The sequence below is a fragment of the Corvus cornix genome, chromosome 17 (assembly GCF_000738735.6).
Source record: "Corvus cornix cornix isolate S_Up_H32 chromosome 17, ASM73873v5, whole genome shotgun sequence".
Taxonomy (NCBI): Eukaryota; Metazoa; Chordata; class Aves; order Passeriformes; family Corvidae; genus Corvus; species Corvus cornix.
Window position 1 is genome coordinate 8,010,927 of NC_046346.1, and position 16,415 is coordinate 8,027,341.

General features: G+C 44.7%; 1 protein-coding gene across 1 annotated transcript in view; it reads right to left on the reverse strand.

Annotated features, from left to right (window-relative positions):
* The window catches only part of PAPPA (pappalysin 1), a 180,306-nt gene that overhangs the window by 104,854 nt on the left and 59,037 nt on the right, over positions 1–16,415 (reverse strand). The window contains exons 5-7 of the mRNA XM_010397645.4: positions 13,657–13,849; positions 7,479–7,600; positions 1,465–1,972 (exon numbers count right to left, since the gene is read on the reverse strand). Of these exons, the coding sequence (XP_010395947.2) occupies positions 1,465–1,972; positions 7,479–7,600; positions 13,657–13,849 (823 nt within the window). The remainder of the gene's footprint in view (positions 1–1,464; positions 1,973–7,478; positions 7,601–13,656; positions 13,850–16,415) is intronic.

A 16,415-nucleotide genomic window follows, 5' to 3' on the forward strand; every position in this document is an offset into this window, starting at 1 on the left:
TAAAAGACAGAAAAACAGAATTCAGAATACAAGTTACTCTTTGGGCTTTCCTTTTTTTCTTTCATATTGTGTTATGAAGTCAAAACTGGACCTGTTTCTGTGGGAACTTGTGCTAAGGTATGCAACTATTTCAAACCAAACCAGTCCCATTTTCCAATGAGAGTGGGCCAGGTTTCAGGCAAAGATGCTTTCACAGCGAAATCTTGGGAAAATTCACCGCTTTCTACATTTCCAATATGCCAATATTCATCTCATGCTAAGTGCCAGCAATTGTTTGAACAAGGCTACAACCCAAGAAAGCACTTAAGCACATGCTTAACTTTCAGCACATGAGTAATCTTTGTGATGTCCTGGGTTTTTGTTTTTAGATTCACTATTGTTAGTTACCTTGAATTTTTAAATCCATAGGGACAATTTGCATTTTCTGAGCTGCATAATTGGGCCATGAAAAGGGATGGTAGTTCATGATTACTGAATTGTTAATTAATCATTTTTATTCTATTTAAATATGCTTTAGAAGACCATAATGATGTATGCTTCCTTGATATTAGCTGTACTAATTAGATCATCTTTTCTAAATTAGAGTGCAGTTTTCTTAGCAGGTTTCCTTTTATCTGGTGTTCATTTTTCAAAAGAGCTTCATGTTGCTTCCACAGATGAATGAATCATTTCCAGGGAATCATGTTATGCAAAAGATGTTTTTCTTGCTGTTGAATGCTTACGGGTAGATCATGGATCTCCTCCCAATCAGTAAATATTTTGAAGGTGGACTTTCCTCAACAGTAATGCATCCCTTGACTAGATGAGTGTAACTGTATCTGGGATGAAACTCAGTTCCTACAACAAACTAGAGCACTTGCCATATTTCCCATTTCAGAACAATCTCACACCAACACAACTTGGTTTAGTGACACATGAAAGCAGAAAATGGAAGTGGTTGAAACAGATTTACACACCTGAACATGCACATGTATTTCTTTGCACACTTCCTTTAGCAGTTAATCAGTGCTCCAGCCCTGAAAGCTCTGCTCTCTCCTTCGCTATCAAAACATTACTTTCAAAAGATTCCCAAGGAAACAATGACCGTGTTATTCCAGAGGTCCTCATTTAGGTTAGCTTAACCATTTAATTTATCATATCTTAGGTACATTGCATTATCTTTTCTAGTTAGAGAGAGCCTGAGTGACACATCTCTGCACAGCCAGCCTGGAAATTTCTCACAAACTATCTCTATCCATAACTCACAAACTCTATCCATAACTCTCAGGCCATCTCATTTGGGTTTAATGCTCCTGGTTTTGAGAGAAACTATGAGAACATCCTGTCATGGTAATTCTGGGCATGTCTGTCTAGTTCAACATCTTAACAATCACTTGTAGTGCTGGACATTAGAAGGATGAGAAGAACAGGACATTGTTTTGATCTGAACAAGTCTATCCAGCTCTCTGGAAAGCAGCTACTTACGTGTCGACAAATCTCCTGCTGAGGTTTGAGACGACCACAGGAGATCCAGACTGGAAAGGAGGGTCCCGGACCACTTTGTACTGGATGGGTTTGCAGCCTGAGCACAGGGTGCTGTGGGGGACAGAGCTCAGCATGGCAGCGTCGATTTCCAGGTGCTCGTCTAAGGTGTAGATCTGGATCCCATACACCTCCTCTCCCACTTTTCCCACATCCAGCTTGATGGTCAGTGGGATGTCACAGAAGACGTTCTGTGGCCCGAGTGAAATATTCTTCCCGCTGACCGTGAGCAGCTTGATGTCATTCACTGCTCCACTGGAGTCCCAGTCCGGGGAAACGAAAGTCACCCAGACCGTGAGGGACTCTGGAGTCAGGGGATAGCGAAATTCCAGCTGCAGGTAGCAACCCTGGGGCTCAGGACAGGCTGGGGGCACCGTGTGTTGGTTGACGGCCGAATTGGGACTCCATGTCCTGACGCTGGATTTACAGGGCTGCTCAACGTCAGGGTGCCCTGGTAAGGAAGAAGGGAGCAAAGAGAGGGCACAAAAGAAGTTAGAGAACATGAGTTTTCATTAGCATCAGTTTAAAAGGCAGACCAGTGGCAGGAGAACATATCTGTCCAGGAAACTAATTATTTACTTCATCAGAACAGGCATGGCCAGCATGGGGAGGAGGAACAGAACACCAGCGTCTCCTGACCGGGTGAGAGACACAAAGGCAGTTTAAGTGCCCAGCTGGACTGGACACCACACAACACACTCTGTGCCAGTGCATCTGGGCCTGCATTTCCTCTTTCTAGTGCCTTTCCCCGTGCCAAACAATATTTTATACCCCTTCCACTTGGTAATTTACCTGATAAACAGAGTCACTTAGCCTTCAGTTCACCTCCTACTTATTCCCTTGCCTCTCACTTGAAAATACAATCTTTTTCTCTTTAACAAAGACAAGAAAAGAGCCTTTGTTTGTTCCAAGAAGCTGTTGTGCTGTTCAGGGGCAACTCCTGTGGCATTTACAGGCTGATCTAGCACATTGTGTAAGACCCTTTCTTTGGACGCACATGGAGCACAGGTCTGAGCTGTCTCTTTGCTCTTGTTGTGATGAAACAAGAGGCACTTGTGCTTTTACATTTCTCACCGTTGGTTGTGTTCAACTACATGGGAGGTAGTACTGAAAAGTAATGAAAGCCACAATTCTTGCTGGGTTCCCAAATACTATGGTAACATTACAATTTGGCGTGGAGTCATGGACTTCAAGATCCAGAGGGGTCAGATGGGTGGAACAGTTGGTAACAGAATCCAGTGAGAGCTATAAATTCCCTTTTCCTTCCCAAATAATCACACAAAAAGGGAGGAAAACATGACAGGGAGAAAGCAAAGTACAGAAAAGAAGATAAAGAAAGGTAATGAGAGGAGAGAAATGCAGAAGGCAGAGGGAAAAGAAAGGACAGCACCACTGTTTGCAACTGAGGAAGAAAGCAAGATAAACTACTGGGCAAACATGGACAAACAGGACGTCACTACTAATTTAAAGAGAAAAGGGCAATGTGTGAAGGTTATTCTGATTGTCTGTGATCCAATGAAGTGTTAGAAATGTGCCTCTTTTGTCAAGGATAAACAGCTCAGGGAATTCTCTGGTTCATACCAAATGGACCCAGATGCAGAATAGATTTCCTGGCAGCCTTCCTGCGATTCAACGCTATTGTCCTGCAGATGCCCAACTTTTCATGTTTCTCCCTCACCTCCCATATCCCAGAGCCCTTCTCTCCTCCTCACATGGCACAGAGCAGTGGGAATGCCATCAGCATCTGGAGAGACCACAGAGGTGATACATTTTGAAGAAAGCCAGAGGTCCATTTAAAACGCTCAAGTTTCCCTCCTGGCAAGTGTGCAAGCCCTGTGGATAATCACTGTGAGCAGCAATACCCCATTCAGCTCACGTCATCTCACCCTCACTGCCGGCTGCGTGTGCTTGGCTGAGCCCTCTGACAATTTTGTCAGACCCACAGCAAGCTCCTGACTGCAGCCCCAAGGTCTTTTTAAACTCCAGTATCTCAGAGGGCTTTGGAAAGATCTGTGAATTTTACCACTGCCCTCTCACAGAAAGGAAAATGGGGCTAATGGCTCACAGCCCAGCACGTCCCCACCTGGGATCCTGCAAATTCACCTCTGTCAGTTCAAGGCCTTGGTAAGACTTAAATTCCAAACAAACCTACACGTTTTGGTAGATCAGGGTGTGATCCCTGGAGATGCGTGAATTGGACTCAGCCTCCAGGGAGCTTAGCACAGAGATCATTACCCCAAAACAGCTGGCAGATTGTAGTCATTCATAGACTAAAAACCTCAATGAAGCTGAGATAAAGAGACTCTTTCTCAAATATCAACCAACACTTTCACTGGGTAAGAAATATCCATTTAGTTGTGGAAGAGGACAAAAACCTTATTTCATGTAACTGGATTTCTAGAGATGGGTAAATACTCTGAAAATTACAAATATTTGTATGTAAAAATAAATGGTGTAGAAGTTATTCTTCCCCTCTCCACTAGGTTCTGAAAATCCTTTGCCTTATGAGATAGTCAGATCAGACACAGAACAGCATCTCATGCAACATCACATCTTGCCTAACACAAAACAGGAATGTGAGGTTTGTGAGGATGAGCCAAACCCCATGTCTGGGTTAGAGAGCAGGGATGGCAGGTTAGGAGGGTGTCTTTCCTGAAATGTTTTCCCCAAATACAACCTGGTGCACCAATCCTTCATTGTGCAGTAAAGTGCAGTGCCTGGGATGAATTCCCCAGCACAGGGATGGAGCCTGAGAGGCCATCTGGAATCAGGAATCTCTCAGGATGTTACCCCTGTCACAACTGCAACTCACCTGCCACATTTCTTAGGTGGTCAAGATAAAGGAACCACCCAGTGGGACTCCAGTGTCCAACTGGGACAATTAGGATACAGAAGGAATAGCTCTCGAGGGAAATATTAGGCCCGGGAAAAGGCTGAGCTCTAGAGCAGCGCAAGGCAGCAACATTTTTTATAATATTCTCACACTTCTCTCAGTCAGCAGTGAGCCAAGCAGGAGGAGCTGACTGATACATGCATATAGTGCACAGCAAGCAAAGGTACTCACTGGGCTGGAGCCAAAATCACCTTTCTTACATAAAACCCCCCTTTGACAGAGCTATGGAGGTGCTGTAAGGTTTGTTGATCTAGCTGGTGTTGCTGGTGAGAATCCAGGTAGGTTAGAGCTTTCTGGCTCTATGGTGAAGATAAAGAGTAAATCAGAACTGCCTGATCTCCAGAGCCTTCCCACAACCCCTGCCAAGGAACAAATAGCCCCTCAAGCAGGGGCCACAACTGGCTGAGAGAGAACCACGAGATGCCTCAGCCTGGGGGTTGGATCCCACCATGCTCAGGAACAAGCACGGAATCAGGGAGGACACAGCACCCACAGCAGGGTTTTGCAATGGGCACAGCTCACACATAGCCCAGACCACTGCTGGTGCAGCCACCTGGGGTAGGAGACCTCAGGAAGTTGAGATCAACCAGAGCTGCTTCAGAGACACGCGAGGAGTGTGGTTTGCTGCTCAGAAGCTGCATGAGTCCTACAAAACATTTTCCACCAGTGTCATCTCAGATTTTAAAACAAGTTCATTTTGGCCATGCTTGTGCCTCCCTTGTCTTCACTTTCCACGGACATTCAAGCAGTGAAGATTTACACCCGTGGACCCCTGCAGAAAGTGAAGTTAAAGCTTGAATGCTTGAGTGCTCACAGATAGAGAATTAAAGAAGCCAGACAATGATCTAACTGTGCTATTTGTAACTCAGACCAAGTGCAAATAGGCAGAGGGCCTGAATGTCAGGGAGTGGGGTAGCAGAGACAGGAAATCATGGAGCAACAAACACCATACACTTGGTATATTTTCTACCCTAAAGTGGCAACAACTCGTTAATCCTGAGGACAGGATTACCAAACTTCTGTTCCATAGCAATGGCACAAGAGCAACTGAATGAGACAGATAAGGATCTGACTGCACCCTTCATAGTTAAGAACATGCAGGCACACACAGCAAGAAGAGGAAATTAAACGCAAAATGCTGCTGAGTAATAAATCTTAGAGTAGCTTAGTTTCTCTAGGAATGATGCCTCTGGCAAGACGTGTGAGATCTAGAAGTTTTCAAATCAAAGCTCAGTGGAGAAATTTTGATGGAACTGCATGTTTCAATGGAATATGCAGTCCTTTCAAAATAAAAACACTTTGCAAAACTGGGTTTATTTGGCCAAAGTTTTATTCTGGAAGAGAAAATGGCAAGAAATTTCTAACACTATTGGAACATTATGTTTTGACATTTTTGTAAGAAACCTTTTCACTTTTGCACCTTGAGACACTTTCCATTTTGATATTCAAAGTTGCTTTTGCCCTAGATTCTATACTAAAGGGTATATTTTCAAATGTCATAATTTAACCAAAGTTCATGAGGAATTATATGAGCTAAACAAAACATTTTGGCCAGCATCAAACACTTTTTGTTTTTAATTTTCCTTCATGGAGAATTTCAAAAGTTTCAAGTTTTCTTCCAAATGAAACCAGGTTTCAAAGTCTTGTAATCCTTGGCTAAGTGCAAATTCCACCATCTACCCTGAACTACTACTGCAAGTGATCCAAACTTTGCTAATGCTGTTTACTGGGTGATCTAGTCACCCCCATACCCAGAGTGCTGCTTCCCGGGATGGAGCATCCATCCAAGGGCCAGATGTGCCCTGAGCTGTGCCCAGGAGCCTTGGATGTCATAGGACCATGGAATGGTTTGGGTTGGAAGGGACCTTAAAGCCCCACCCCTGCCATGGGCAGGGACACCTTCCAGTATCCCAGGTTGCTCCAAGCCCTGTCCAACCTGGCCTTGGACACTTGCAGGGATAGGGCAGCCACAGCTTCTCTGGTCAACCTGTTCTAAATTTAGGGGGTGAGTGGGAGTGAAACACAACCTCTGCTGGGCCCCCACCCTGGGACATGGGTGCGTGGGGCAGAGGATACTGCCCACTGTCCCATCAAGCAGCAGGGACACAGCTCGTTGCACGTGCTCACCTTAGGACAAGGGAGAGCTCCTGGGCGCAAGCCCAAATAATATTCCTTGCAGAATAACTCCCGTGTGCAGGAGAAATAAACCCTTAACGTAAGGAGGTATTTGTACAATGAGTTTGCAAAATCCAGGATTGTCCTTGGGCTCAATGAGCTCACCTGTGTGCTCACGGTGCAGTGTGGGCCTGGAGTGTGCTGCTCTGGAAGGAACAGCTCGTGAGGCACAGGCTGAAATAATACTCTGCGCTTTCCAAACCGTGATTTGGGATGAGTGACCTTTGCCTGGTACAATCTTAAATATGCTCCACCACATACAGCCAGGGACGTACCGGAAGGGACGTGTGGAGGAGAGTTAATGATGGAGATCTAATGGCACTGCACAACCAGCCCTGCAGACCATTCTCCCTCCAACAGGCTCCAAGAGAACGACTTGCAAAACATCCTGAACAAGAGGGCTTGACGTGGTCACCTGCATTCCTGCTGCAGAGCACTTGCCCAAAGGGCAATCTCCTTCCAGCCTGGCTGCTGCTGCAGCCCACTGCTGTTCACCACAAGCAAAGGCAGCACAAATCAGGCCCAAATAAATAACAACTCCTCACTTTTGGAGTTGGAGTAGAGGGAGTAAACAGCTCCCCTGAGGATTTTGTCTGGCAGATGTGAATGCTCAGCATTTCTTGGCACTCTGCTGCTTTGTGAAATTCATATTCAGCTCCTGGAATTCCTTTAATTCATGGGCAGGGGCAGGACTCAGGGGCCAAAACACAGGTATTTGAGCCAGTGGCATTCCTTCAGGGCATGGTGTTCTGCTGCCTGCTGGCTCTGTTCATGTTACATGCAGGTATAATCAAGCACTCCCAAATTTTCCCACTTTTCCTTGTGGCTCTCCCTTTGCTCTGTCCCACCTTCTCCCCCACCATGTGTTTGTCCCCATCCTGTGACTCACCTTCTGCCTCCCGTGGGCTCCAGTGCCCCGAGGGATCGCAGGGCATGGGGGAAGAGGCGCTGAAGGCGTATTGCACCAGAACTCTTCCTTCCGCACACAGATCACATGCTGATCCCACTTCTCTAGGAGGCCAGGAAAACAGGAAAACACACCAACTTAGTAACAGCTGAATGAGCTGCTTATTCAACTATATTAAAAGCAATAAGACTTAGAATTCAGGTCCACTTAACCCTCTTTTCTCAAGGCACTGACAAACGTGTTTTCTGATGCTGATCTTCTGTAGATTTAAGTCAAGAGCCTGTGTAGAAAGCATTTGTGAGCCCTCCATCCAACACAAAATGACAGCAACCTGGGAAATCACATTCACCTATATTTTATTTTTTTTTCTCCTGCACTGGACCAAACCATGACAAAAGAAAATACACACTGCTTAGTGGTTAGAGCAGAGAAATTGGCCTCAGGAGTTTTCAGATCTATTTCTGCTCCCACCATGGATTTATTTATTGTTTGAACTTGTAGTATCTTTAGGATTGTCCTACCAGCAAGACTGGCTGAGCAGGGAAACCCAGTTAAACACCAATTCACAAATCACAAACTGGTTTGGGTTGGAAGGGACCTTAAAGCTCATCTCTTTCCACCCCCTGTTGGGGTCAGGGACACCTTCCACTATCCCAGGCTGCTCCAAGCCCCTCCAGCCTGGCCTTGGACACTGCCAGGGATCCAGGGGCAGCCACAGTTTCTATGGGCACCCTGTGCCAGGGCCTCCCCACCCTCACAGGGAACAATTCCTTCCTAACATCTAGTCCAAAACTACCCTCTGTCAGTTTAAATAGTTTTGCTAATACATTCACAAGATATGGGTTTAAGCTGATGTAGACTGGAGTAATTCTAACATTCTCCATAAGGTTAAGCTGATTTATATCAGCTGAGGATGCATTTCACACAGTTCAGCCCTAGATTCCTTGGGGTCACAAAATTCGGAACCCTGTGTGCCCCAGAGTGTGTGGTTATTCACCCCAGTATGCTGCTTACTATTCAGAATTAATTGTTCTGCTTTAAGGATCACTTTCTGCTGGAATGAAAAGTTAAAAATTAATTATCCTAATGATCAAATGCACCTAGGAAAGGACAGAAGTTTTAGACAAACAATTTGTGTGTAATACAGTGTGCTATCTACGCTACTCTAGTAAGAATGATGTGAGTTAATTATTAAAATAATTTATATTAATTATTATAATCAGCTATGCAAATTTTAACCATCATCACCACGACTACATGATTTATTTCAGCACTGCCTTGAAGAGAGGACTGTGATCCCCAGGCAGAAGTTATTTGGGGTCCTCAGTGGCTGAGCCAGCCTGACAGAGACAGTAACTAGCTGAACTTGTGCAGCGCAAGGAAGGGATGCACCTGCTGAAAACACCTGAAAAATACAACACGGCAATGGGGTAGAAAAAAGAAGAGGGAGGAAAAGGTGGCCTCCTCTTCCTTTCATAGTCTGTAACACTGGAAATGAGAAAATGTGGGCATGTTGTGAGTACTTCTCTCCGTGTCTCACTTCACCCACCTGCACTATTGGCGTGACACTGCCTCCCTATTTCAGTTCTCAGCTGCCTATTTAGCAGAGGTTTAGGTGCCTGACTCAGCTTGCCTGAATAATATACGCAAAAAGAAAATTTAAAAAATCAAGAAACCTGAATAAATGGTCCTGAGAAATCAAAACATAGAAATATTGCTGTGCTGTTGTTCTTCAGACACTTCCACCAACAGTCAGGATAGAAGTCCCTGCAATAATAATCTTTCAGTTTCTCTACAAAGAGATTCCTGCATTAGCACTTGGTTCTGGATGAGGAGAGGGCTCTGGAAGCCAAGTTTCCACAATTAGGACTGCTTTTTACTCAAATTAGCAGCTATACAGTTTCATCACAGGCTGCCATGATGGAAAAAAACTGTAGGCTTATGGACAAACATTTCCTTTTAGCAGTGAGGACTTGGAGGTAAGAGAGAAATCACAAGGAGCATCATGTGGGAAAGGCTATGAGCGAACTTTCTCTTTTTACTTTTCCAGTTTGGGAGCCAAACTCAGGCCTGATGTAACTCCACTGGCTGAAAGGACTTACACAGGGGATGTCTCCTGGGTTAAAGTTTTTGGTCTGCAGACTCTTGCACACAAATCCTATAAAGAGCCATGAATGTCAAACCTAATTATGGAATCCCATTTACAGGCTTATGAAAACCTAAGCCAGGTCCTTATACCTCATGAAGCCATGGACAACAAGAAAAAAATGAGCACAAATCGGTTCAAAACACTGTTAATTAGGAATGATAGCCATCTCTGCCACCTTATACACTGTGGCACATGACTTCCCAAAGTGCAGGGTAATGGAAAATCAAGACTTCTCTGTTTACTAATAAGCCAAGTACTGGGGAAATTCCAGCTCATGAAGTTCAGAGCACAGGAGGAATTCATCCCTACAGCATGATATTTCAGTGAAGTGGGTTCAAAATCTAAAGATTACTAGTGAAAAAACAGATAATTTCCTTCAGGGCCAGCACCAGTTCAGTAGGCAACTCAAAACCACAAAAAATCTGTCATTCCTTTGGGTAAAGAGTGCCTGTTTACTGAATAAATTGGAACTGCTGTACTTGAAATTCAGAGTTGGTCCTCTCCCTTCTAAGGCACTGAAACTTTCCAGCAAGGTTTAACAGAGTGATTATCAAGCCCAGCCATCTCTGGGACACCACAATGACCAAAATATTTGCTTGCTAATAATGAGATAGAATCAGATTCATGGAAGTTAATGCTGTCACCTCAATGAAAACTTGAAGAAGCAGATGCATTCAAAGATTTTTGCCCAAATTTGCTGCAGAGCCCTGTGACAATAACTGTTTACATCTGCCCACGCATCTCAAACAGGAGGTGCATGAATGGATGCTCAGAGACAGCAGATGAACACATCCAATGGATGCAGTCAGGAAATGAAGAGACTTCTCTTTTTCATGCTTGTTTTCACTTGTTTCATTGGCTTTATTGTTATTTCATTATTACATGCTACTATGTATGCATGCAACATTTTTTCACGCTTTTTTGCAAGGGAGGATGGAGAACCATTCCAATCCTGTGGGCAGGATCTACAAGAAGAAATGCTGGTTGTTGATCTATTTGATTATTAGAGATGTTTGGGAGCTCAACCAGCTGCTGGAGCTTAGGGTCGAAGTATCTTGGGAAATTTACATGCAGGTAAGTGACTCTCTAGAGTGAAAGAGCAAACATCAATTGAGCACTTTGAAGAGGCAAGATTTTACTGCAGTGCACAGCTCCTGTGTCTACTTCTGCCAAGGTGTGAGAACACAGGATAGCCAACCCCAAATTTACAGGAATTAGGAGTTAACATTGCTCTCTGCCTCTAAATCCACGTAATTACTCATGTAATTTGAAGACCCTGTGAGGAAAGCATCTGAAGTACCTATGACCGAGTAGGATCTAAGCAGGGAACAGACACATGGTCTTTACTTCCATGCCTCATCTCCCTTCAACCTGTCAGGACCTCCCACACAGATACAGCCAGCCCAGTGCTACGTTTTTAAAGAGAAGGCTAAATTTTCCCTCCCTGACTTTCATTAAGCAGAGGTCACTGCCTGTGCACAGCTCTGGAGAATAAAAGAGACATAAAAGGAACCTGAGTTACGCCGAGCGCGCCCACAGCAGCATTGTAATTGGGATCAGGAGTGAGCTCTGGGAGTGAAACTCCTCCTCTTCCCCACTCCCAGCACTCAGAACAGTGCTGGAGCAGGGAAGCTGAGCCCATTTTTGCCAGGAACTGGAGTGGAGGTGTGCTGCAGGACCACACCTGATGTGCTCCCAGCGCTGGTGCCGCGGGGCACCGTGAGCCCCCCGAGCCCCCGCGGTGTTGACGTCAGGTCTTCATTAACAACTGTTTTGCGCTGGAGATCTACTTATATTGGGCCACAATACTTGCTAATGTAGCCAGAGCCATTCATCCTTTGAAGGCCCTTTTACACTGTCAAAACAGCAAGGAAGGGGCCTCCGTGCATTAGAAACCAGGCCCAAGGCACTCAGCAGCTGAGTATCAGTCTTCTGTTTTTTACATGAATAGTCCCATTGAAGTGAATGAGTTTATTCATTCAAGTGAGGCAAGTAAAATTTGGGCCATGGTGTGCACTTTGTGTAAAAATATCTGCAAAGATTTACAGTATTCCCACACACAGATAAGATTATACTTGGCCAATTTTACCTCCTACTTGTCTTGCACAGTGACCCAATTTCACAAATTGATACAGGCATGGGTCTCTGACCGAGCAGCGCTGGGCTCGGCGGTTCTGGAAGTTCGGCACGTGAGCTTTTCCAGGATTAGTCACTAGAATAATACTATCATCCTTGTTTTGATTAGCAGATCAAAAATATGGGCATGTTTTAGACAGGATCATTTCTATGTTTCAGTGACATTTTTAAATGGTCACGGCAACATTTCTGTATCCGTTAGCAGTGGGAATCTCATTTTAACAAGGAATTGGACTCAGAGTATTTGAGGCTGTCTCTTTAAATCTCTTCAGTAATACTGAGCACACAGATTTGAAAACCCAAAGGACTTTTTTTTTCCCTGGAAAATTACTCTTTATTTAACATATGATAACTCTGTTATGAAATTTTAGATTTAGCAGGCTATCCACTGTGTGTTATTTAAGAAGCAAGCAACTAGAGGTTATTAAGAACATATTGATTGAGTTATAAGAAATATGTAATAAAGTCATATTTGGTTACACAACAATTAACTCTGCATCAATGTGTTTTTTAGAGGCAGATGGCATTTATTTAACACACAATAAGCATCTTCTGAAATCTAAATTAAATTGGAGAAACTTAATTTACCTAAAAATGATTATGGGCTGAAAAATTCTGAATTAAATTTCAGAACTACACATAAGTCCTTTTCACAGGTAGGGAATAAAAGGATTCAGTTACAAAACTGTAATTAAAGCAAACACTGTTCAGAGCACAAGACCTCTCTTCATCAATTCCTAACAGGATTTGATTTCCCTCCCCATATTAATCTGCAATAAGGGTGGAAAATCTCATCTGAGCAGAAAATAACAGCTCTCTGCCTAGTGGGATAAAGTGCAAGCTGGCCACTGAAATGGCCACGGCGTCCTAGCAGTGCTGGAAGGAGTTTCATCCCTGATGGAGGCAGTGGTTTCAAGGTGCTCTCCCAGCACAAAGCAGCAGTGCTGAGGCAGCTTTTTGGGTGCTAATACGCTTGTAAATTTGGCCTCCTGTGCTCTGAAGTGCTGCGGTCCTGAAGGACACTCCAAGTGTGCTCTCTATAAAACAACAAAGCAAGAGGTGGAGAAGAAATGCAGACGGGGAGGTGAGTTAATGGTAACGCGAGAAGGTCAGTAATTTGGGAAGTTCTCTGCCAGGACTCCCATGGCTCCTGCAGCCCATCCAAGAGCTGCATAAGAGCATTTAGAGGAACTACCCCATTACTCAGGTCATACTGGGGCAGAATTGCTCCAGATATGGGCTGCAGTGAGGTGCAACTCCTGCCCAGAGCCCTATTTTCCATTATTGATATCACACAGCTGCATGCCCGCTAGACAGGAACACACACCCCTACCCTGACCTACAGGATGACATTCACATCATACCCAAGGGTCTGGGACTCTGCCTTGCTCAATTCCCATCTCACATCTACAGCTCAGGGGAGGAGGGAACATTTTTCCCTGTCCCCAGCCCAGCCACCTCCTCGCCCATGAGCTCTGTGTTGTAAAAACAAGATCCACTTTGTCCTTGCAAAGGGAATGTGCAAGGAGAGGAGGGGGGAACATGCAGGCACAGCCGAAGCCCACAGGTATTCATGAGCAGCAGCAACAGCAGGAATCACAGGGCCAGAATCTTTGATTGAAAATTCCTCCCGTAATATATGGAGAAAGATTTGCCCTTTACATGGCAAATCAATGGCCTTCAACTGAGTGCTACAGGCTGAGAAAGGAAGAGCAGACAACAGATCAATAACCTCCTCAGTATGAACCAATTTAGGAAAGAGCCTTAACCCAGGCTGAGCACAGCACATGACCAAGCTGCTCCTCCTGGAGCGGGGCCTCTGGTTCTCCCCTTCCCATTTTTGCAGCACAAGAGTACAGAGCAGAGCATGATCACCTTTCAAAGAAGTGGCCATCGATGGGTGGAAACCACTCCAGGGTGACAGCGGTGGAGGTGCGAGCCACGATCTGGGGGGCGATTGCGATGGGAGCCGGTTTCTTGGTGGGCTGCCAGCTCTGGTAGACGAGGTCCAGGTAGCAGTGCATCCTGGCCACCTGGTTGGGCGTGAAGGAGTTGGTGCAGTCATCATCTGGAATTCAAACAGAAGCCACATCAGCCATGTGGGAGAGGAGGCAGGAGCAAGAGGGAGAATTACGACCTGGTGAATGGCAGCTCTTTGGAAGGGCCGGGCTGGGATCCCACAGCACTCCAGAGTTAATGGTCTGTGAAGGAATTAGCGCAGCCATCACTTGTGGAGGCAGGTGAAAGGAAACAATGGCTAAAAAGGAAGGAAATAAATCAATAAATGTTCCCTCCCCCTGACCTGGGATACACCTGAAGCACCCAGAGATCATCCCTAAATGAGGCAGAGACGCAGAGGGGAAGAAACAGAAAGCCTCAGTGCAGCACCTTCTGGTCAGGATTTGGGCCACCAGTGGAGCGCTGGTTCAAAAGAATTTCACATTTAAAAGAATATCTCTGAGAAAGGATGGAAGGGTAAAGGATGGTAGTGTAAGGATAAAGCACTGACTGGGATTCATGCAAACTGTGGGCAACAGACTCTGTCAGATTTCTTAGATTAAAACACCACAGAATTTTAAAAATATGTAACTTTTGAAGTTCTTAAATTTTTAATGAACAAATAAAAATGTTCTGAAAGGTCAATTCAAAATATTACAGGCACTGATTAAAAACATACATTTTGGTGCAGAAAATAACTTTAGTTCTGTAAAAAATCTCCCCCATTACCACTATAATTCTAACGCCCTTCTGAAATTTTCACAAACATTTCTCGATATTTCATATTTCTTTTTCATTCAAAATGGAGAAATAACTATGCTGGATGATTTCCCATAAATATCCATTTCTCATTTTGTCTTGTTTTCCTCAAACATGATTTGGCAACAAGAACACATCCAGTGCCCTCTGAACGCCATACAGCTTTACAACTACAATGCCCCAGAGAAGCAGAAAATTGCTGTCTCTCTATTGTGCAGATCCCAGAGGGAATAAATATGTTGTGCAAAGTCACCCAGCAAAGCTATGCTGAGGAACTTGATGCTGAGCCCTTCAACCATTTTTTCTGGTGTTCTTCCCATCAGATGAAAAGCTCTTGAAAACACAGAGTGTTCCTTCACATGTGCCTGCAGAGTTCCCAGCCCAGCAGAGCTCGGTCCCAGCTGGGATCCAAACAACAATGACAGTTCCGCACAGGTCAAGTGCTGTACTTCCCTGGGAAGATGCAGGTCACCGGAGGCTGCTCGGGGAGTCGCGGGTAAGTTCAATATGGTGACAGTGGTGCTCTGATGTTTGTGAGTCTGTGCCCTGTGGTACTCCAGAGGAACAAGAAAATATGAGTTTCTTCTAAAGAGAAGTGAGTGTTTGCTGGCTAATTTAAAACCTGGCCACATCTTCCCAGAGATGCAGGCAAAAGGAGACAGCTCCGGCCGGGATCCTGCTCAGACTCCAGCTGCCCCACAGTAGGGACACACCAGCTCACATGTTTCCCTGTGTCTCTCCCAATTCCACTGAGCAGTGACCCTCCTCTGATCAAACATGCACAGCAGAGAGACAGACACCACCCGCTTGATAAAATCTACAAATCCCTGTGGGTATGCAAAAAGCTGCTTTAATGTGACATCTCTGGATTTCCTCAATAATTATCGATGGTCTACCCCTGAGCACGCTGTAAAAGCCATAAATATTCTTCACGGAAGCACAGAAGGAGACAAAGGCCCTTAATAGCCATCATAAAAGAACAATAAAATATATATAGGACAAAGCCGTGAGACAATGGCACAGCAGCAAGATGACCTGCATTCTCAATCTGTTTAAACATCAGCACAGGCTGTGTCCTGGGGGAGGGAGAGGGAGGAGAGGCGAGGGAGAAAGGTGTTCCACTCAATATCAAGAGAGGTTCAAGATCCTCAGATAAAGAAATAATTAGAGAAATTCTATACTTTGCTGGGATGAATACTCCAACGGAATTCAGAGGAAGAACTCCTAACGATTTCATGAAAAGTCATCTAAAAAACTAACTTATCTTTTATTTGGGAACACCACAGCTATTTGGACTTGTAAAAATAATTTACAAGTCCTATTTCTCACACTACCTAATCTTTTGGCCATTGTAACTTGTAATTCCAGGAAAACTAAAAATTATCTAAGTCAGTGCTTTGCTCAGGGCTGGGGGTAACTGGACAGATGGATGGGGCAGGGACAGACAGACAAACACAATATGATCAAGCTGTACATGAGCAGCAAAACAGAAAGGAAAGAAAGGCAATTCCTAGAACTGCATGACCTCAACCTACGTTTCAAAGGTATTTTGACAGCAATTTGATACCCTGATATATTTTACTCCACTGACAACAACAGAAAAACAAACAGATTCATGCTTGAGCTCTAGAGATGCTTATCATGTCGCTTCACTTAATTTTTCAAGGAAAAAGAAAAGGTTTCATCTCAGAACACCAGCACACATGTAGCTCCCAGGAGCAGATGGGTATCTCTGTGGTCTGCCTCTGCCTCAGCTCCCAAGTCAGCTGGCAAGGCAAGTTCTCTTTGGAAGAAGAGAGCTCAGAGTTGTGAATCAGGCACGCTCCGCCCCTCGCCACATCCACACAAGCAGATTTGGTGGGGGGATTTTGTCATCT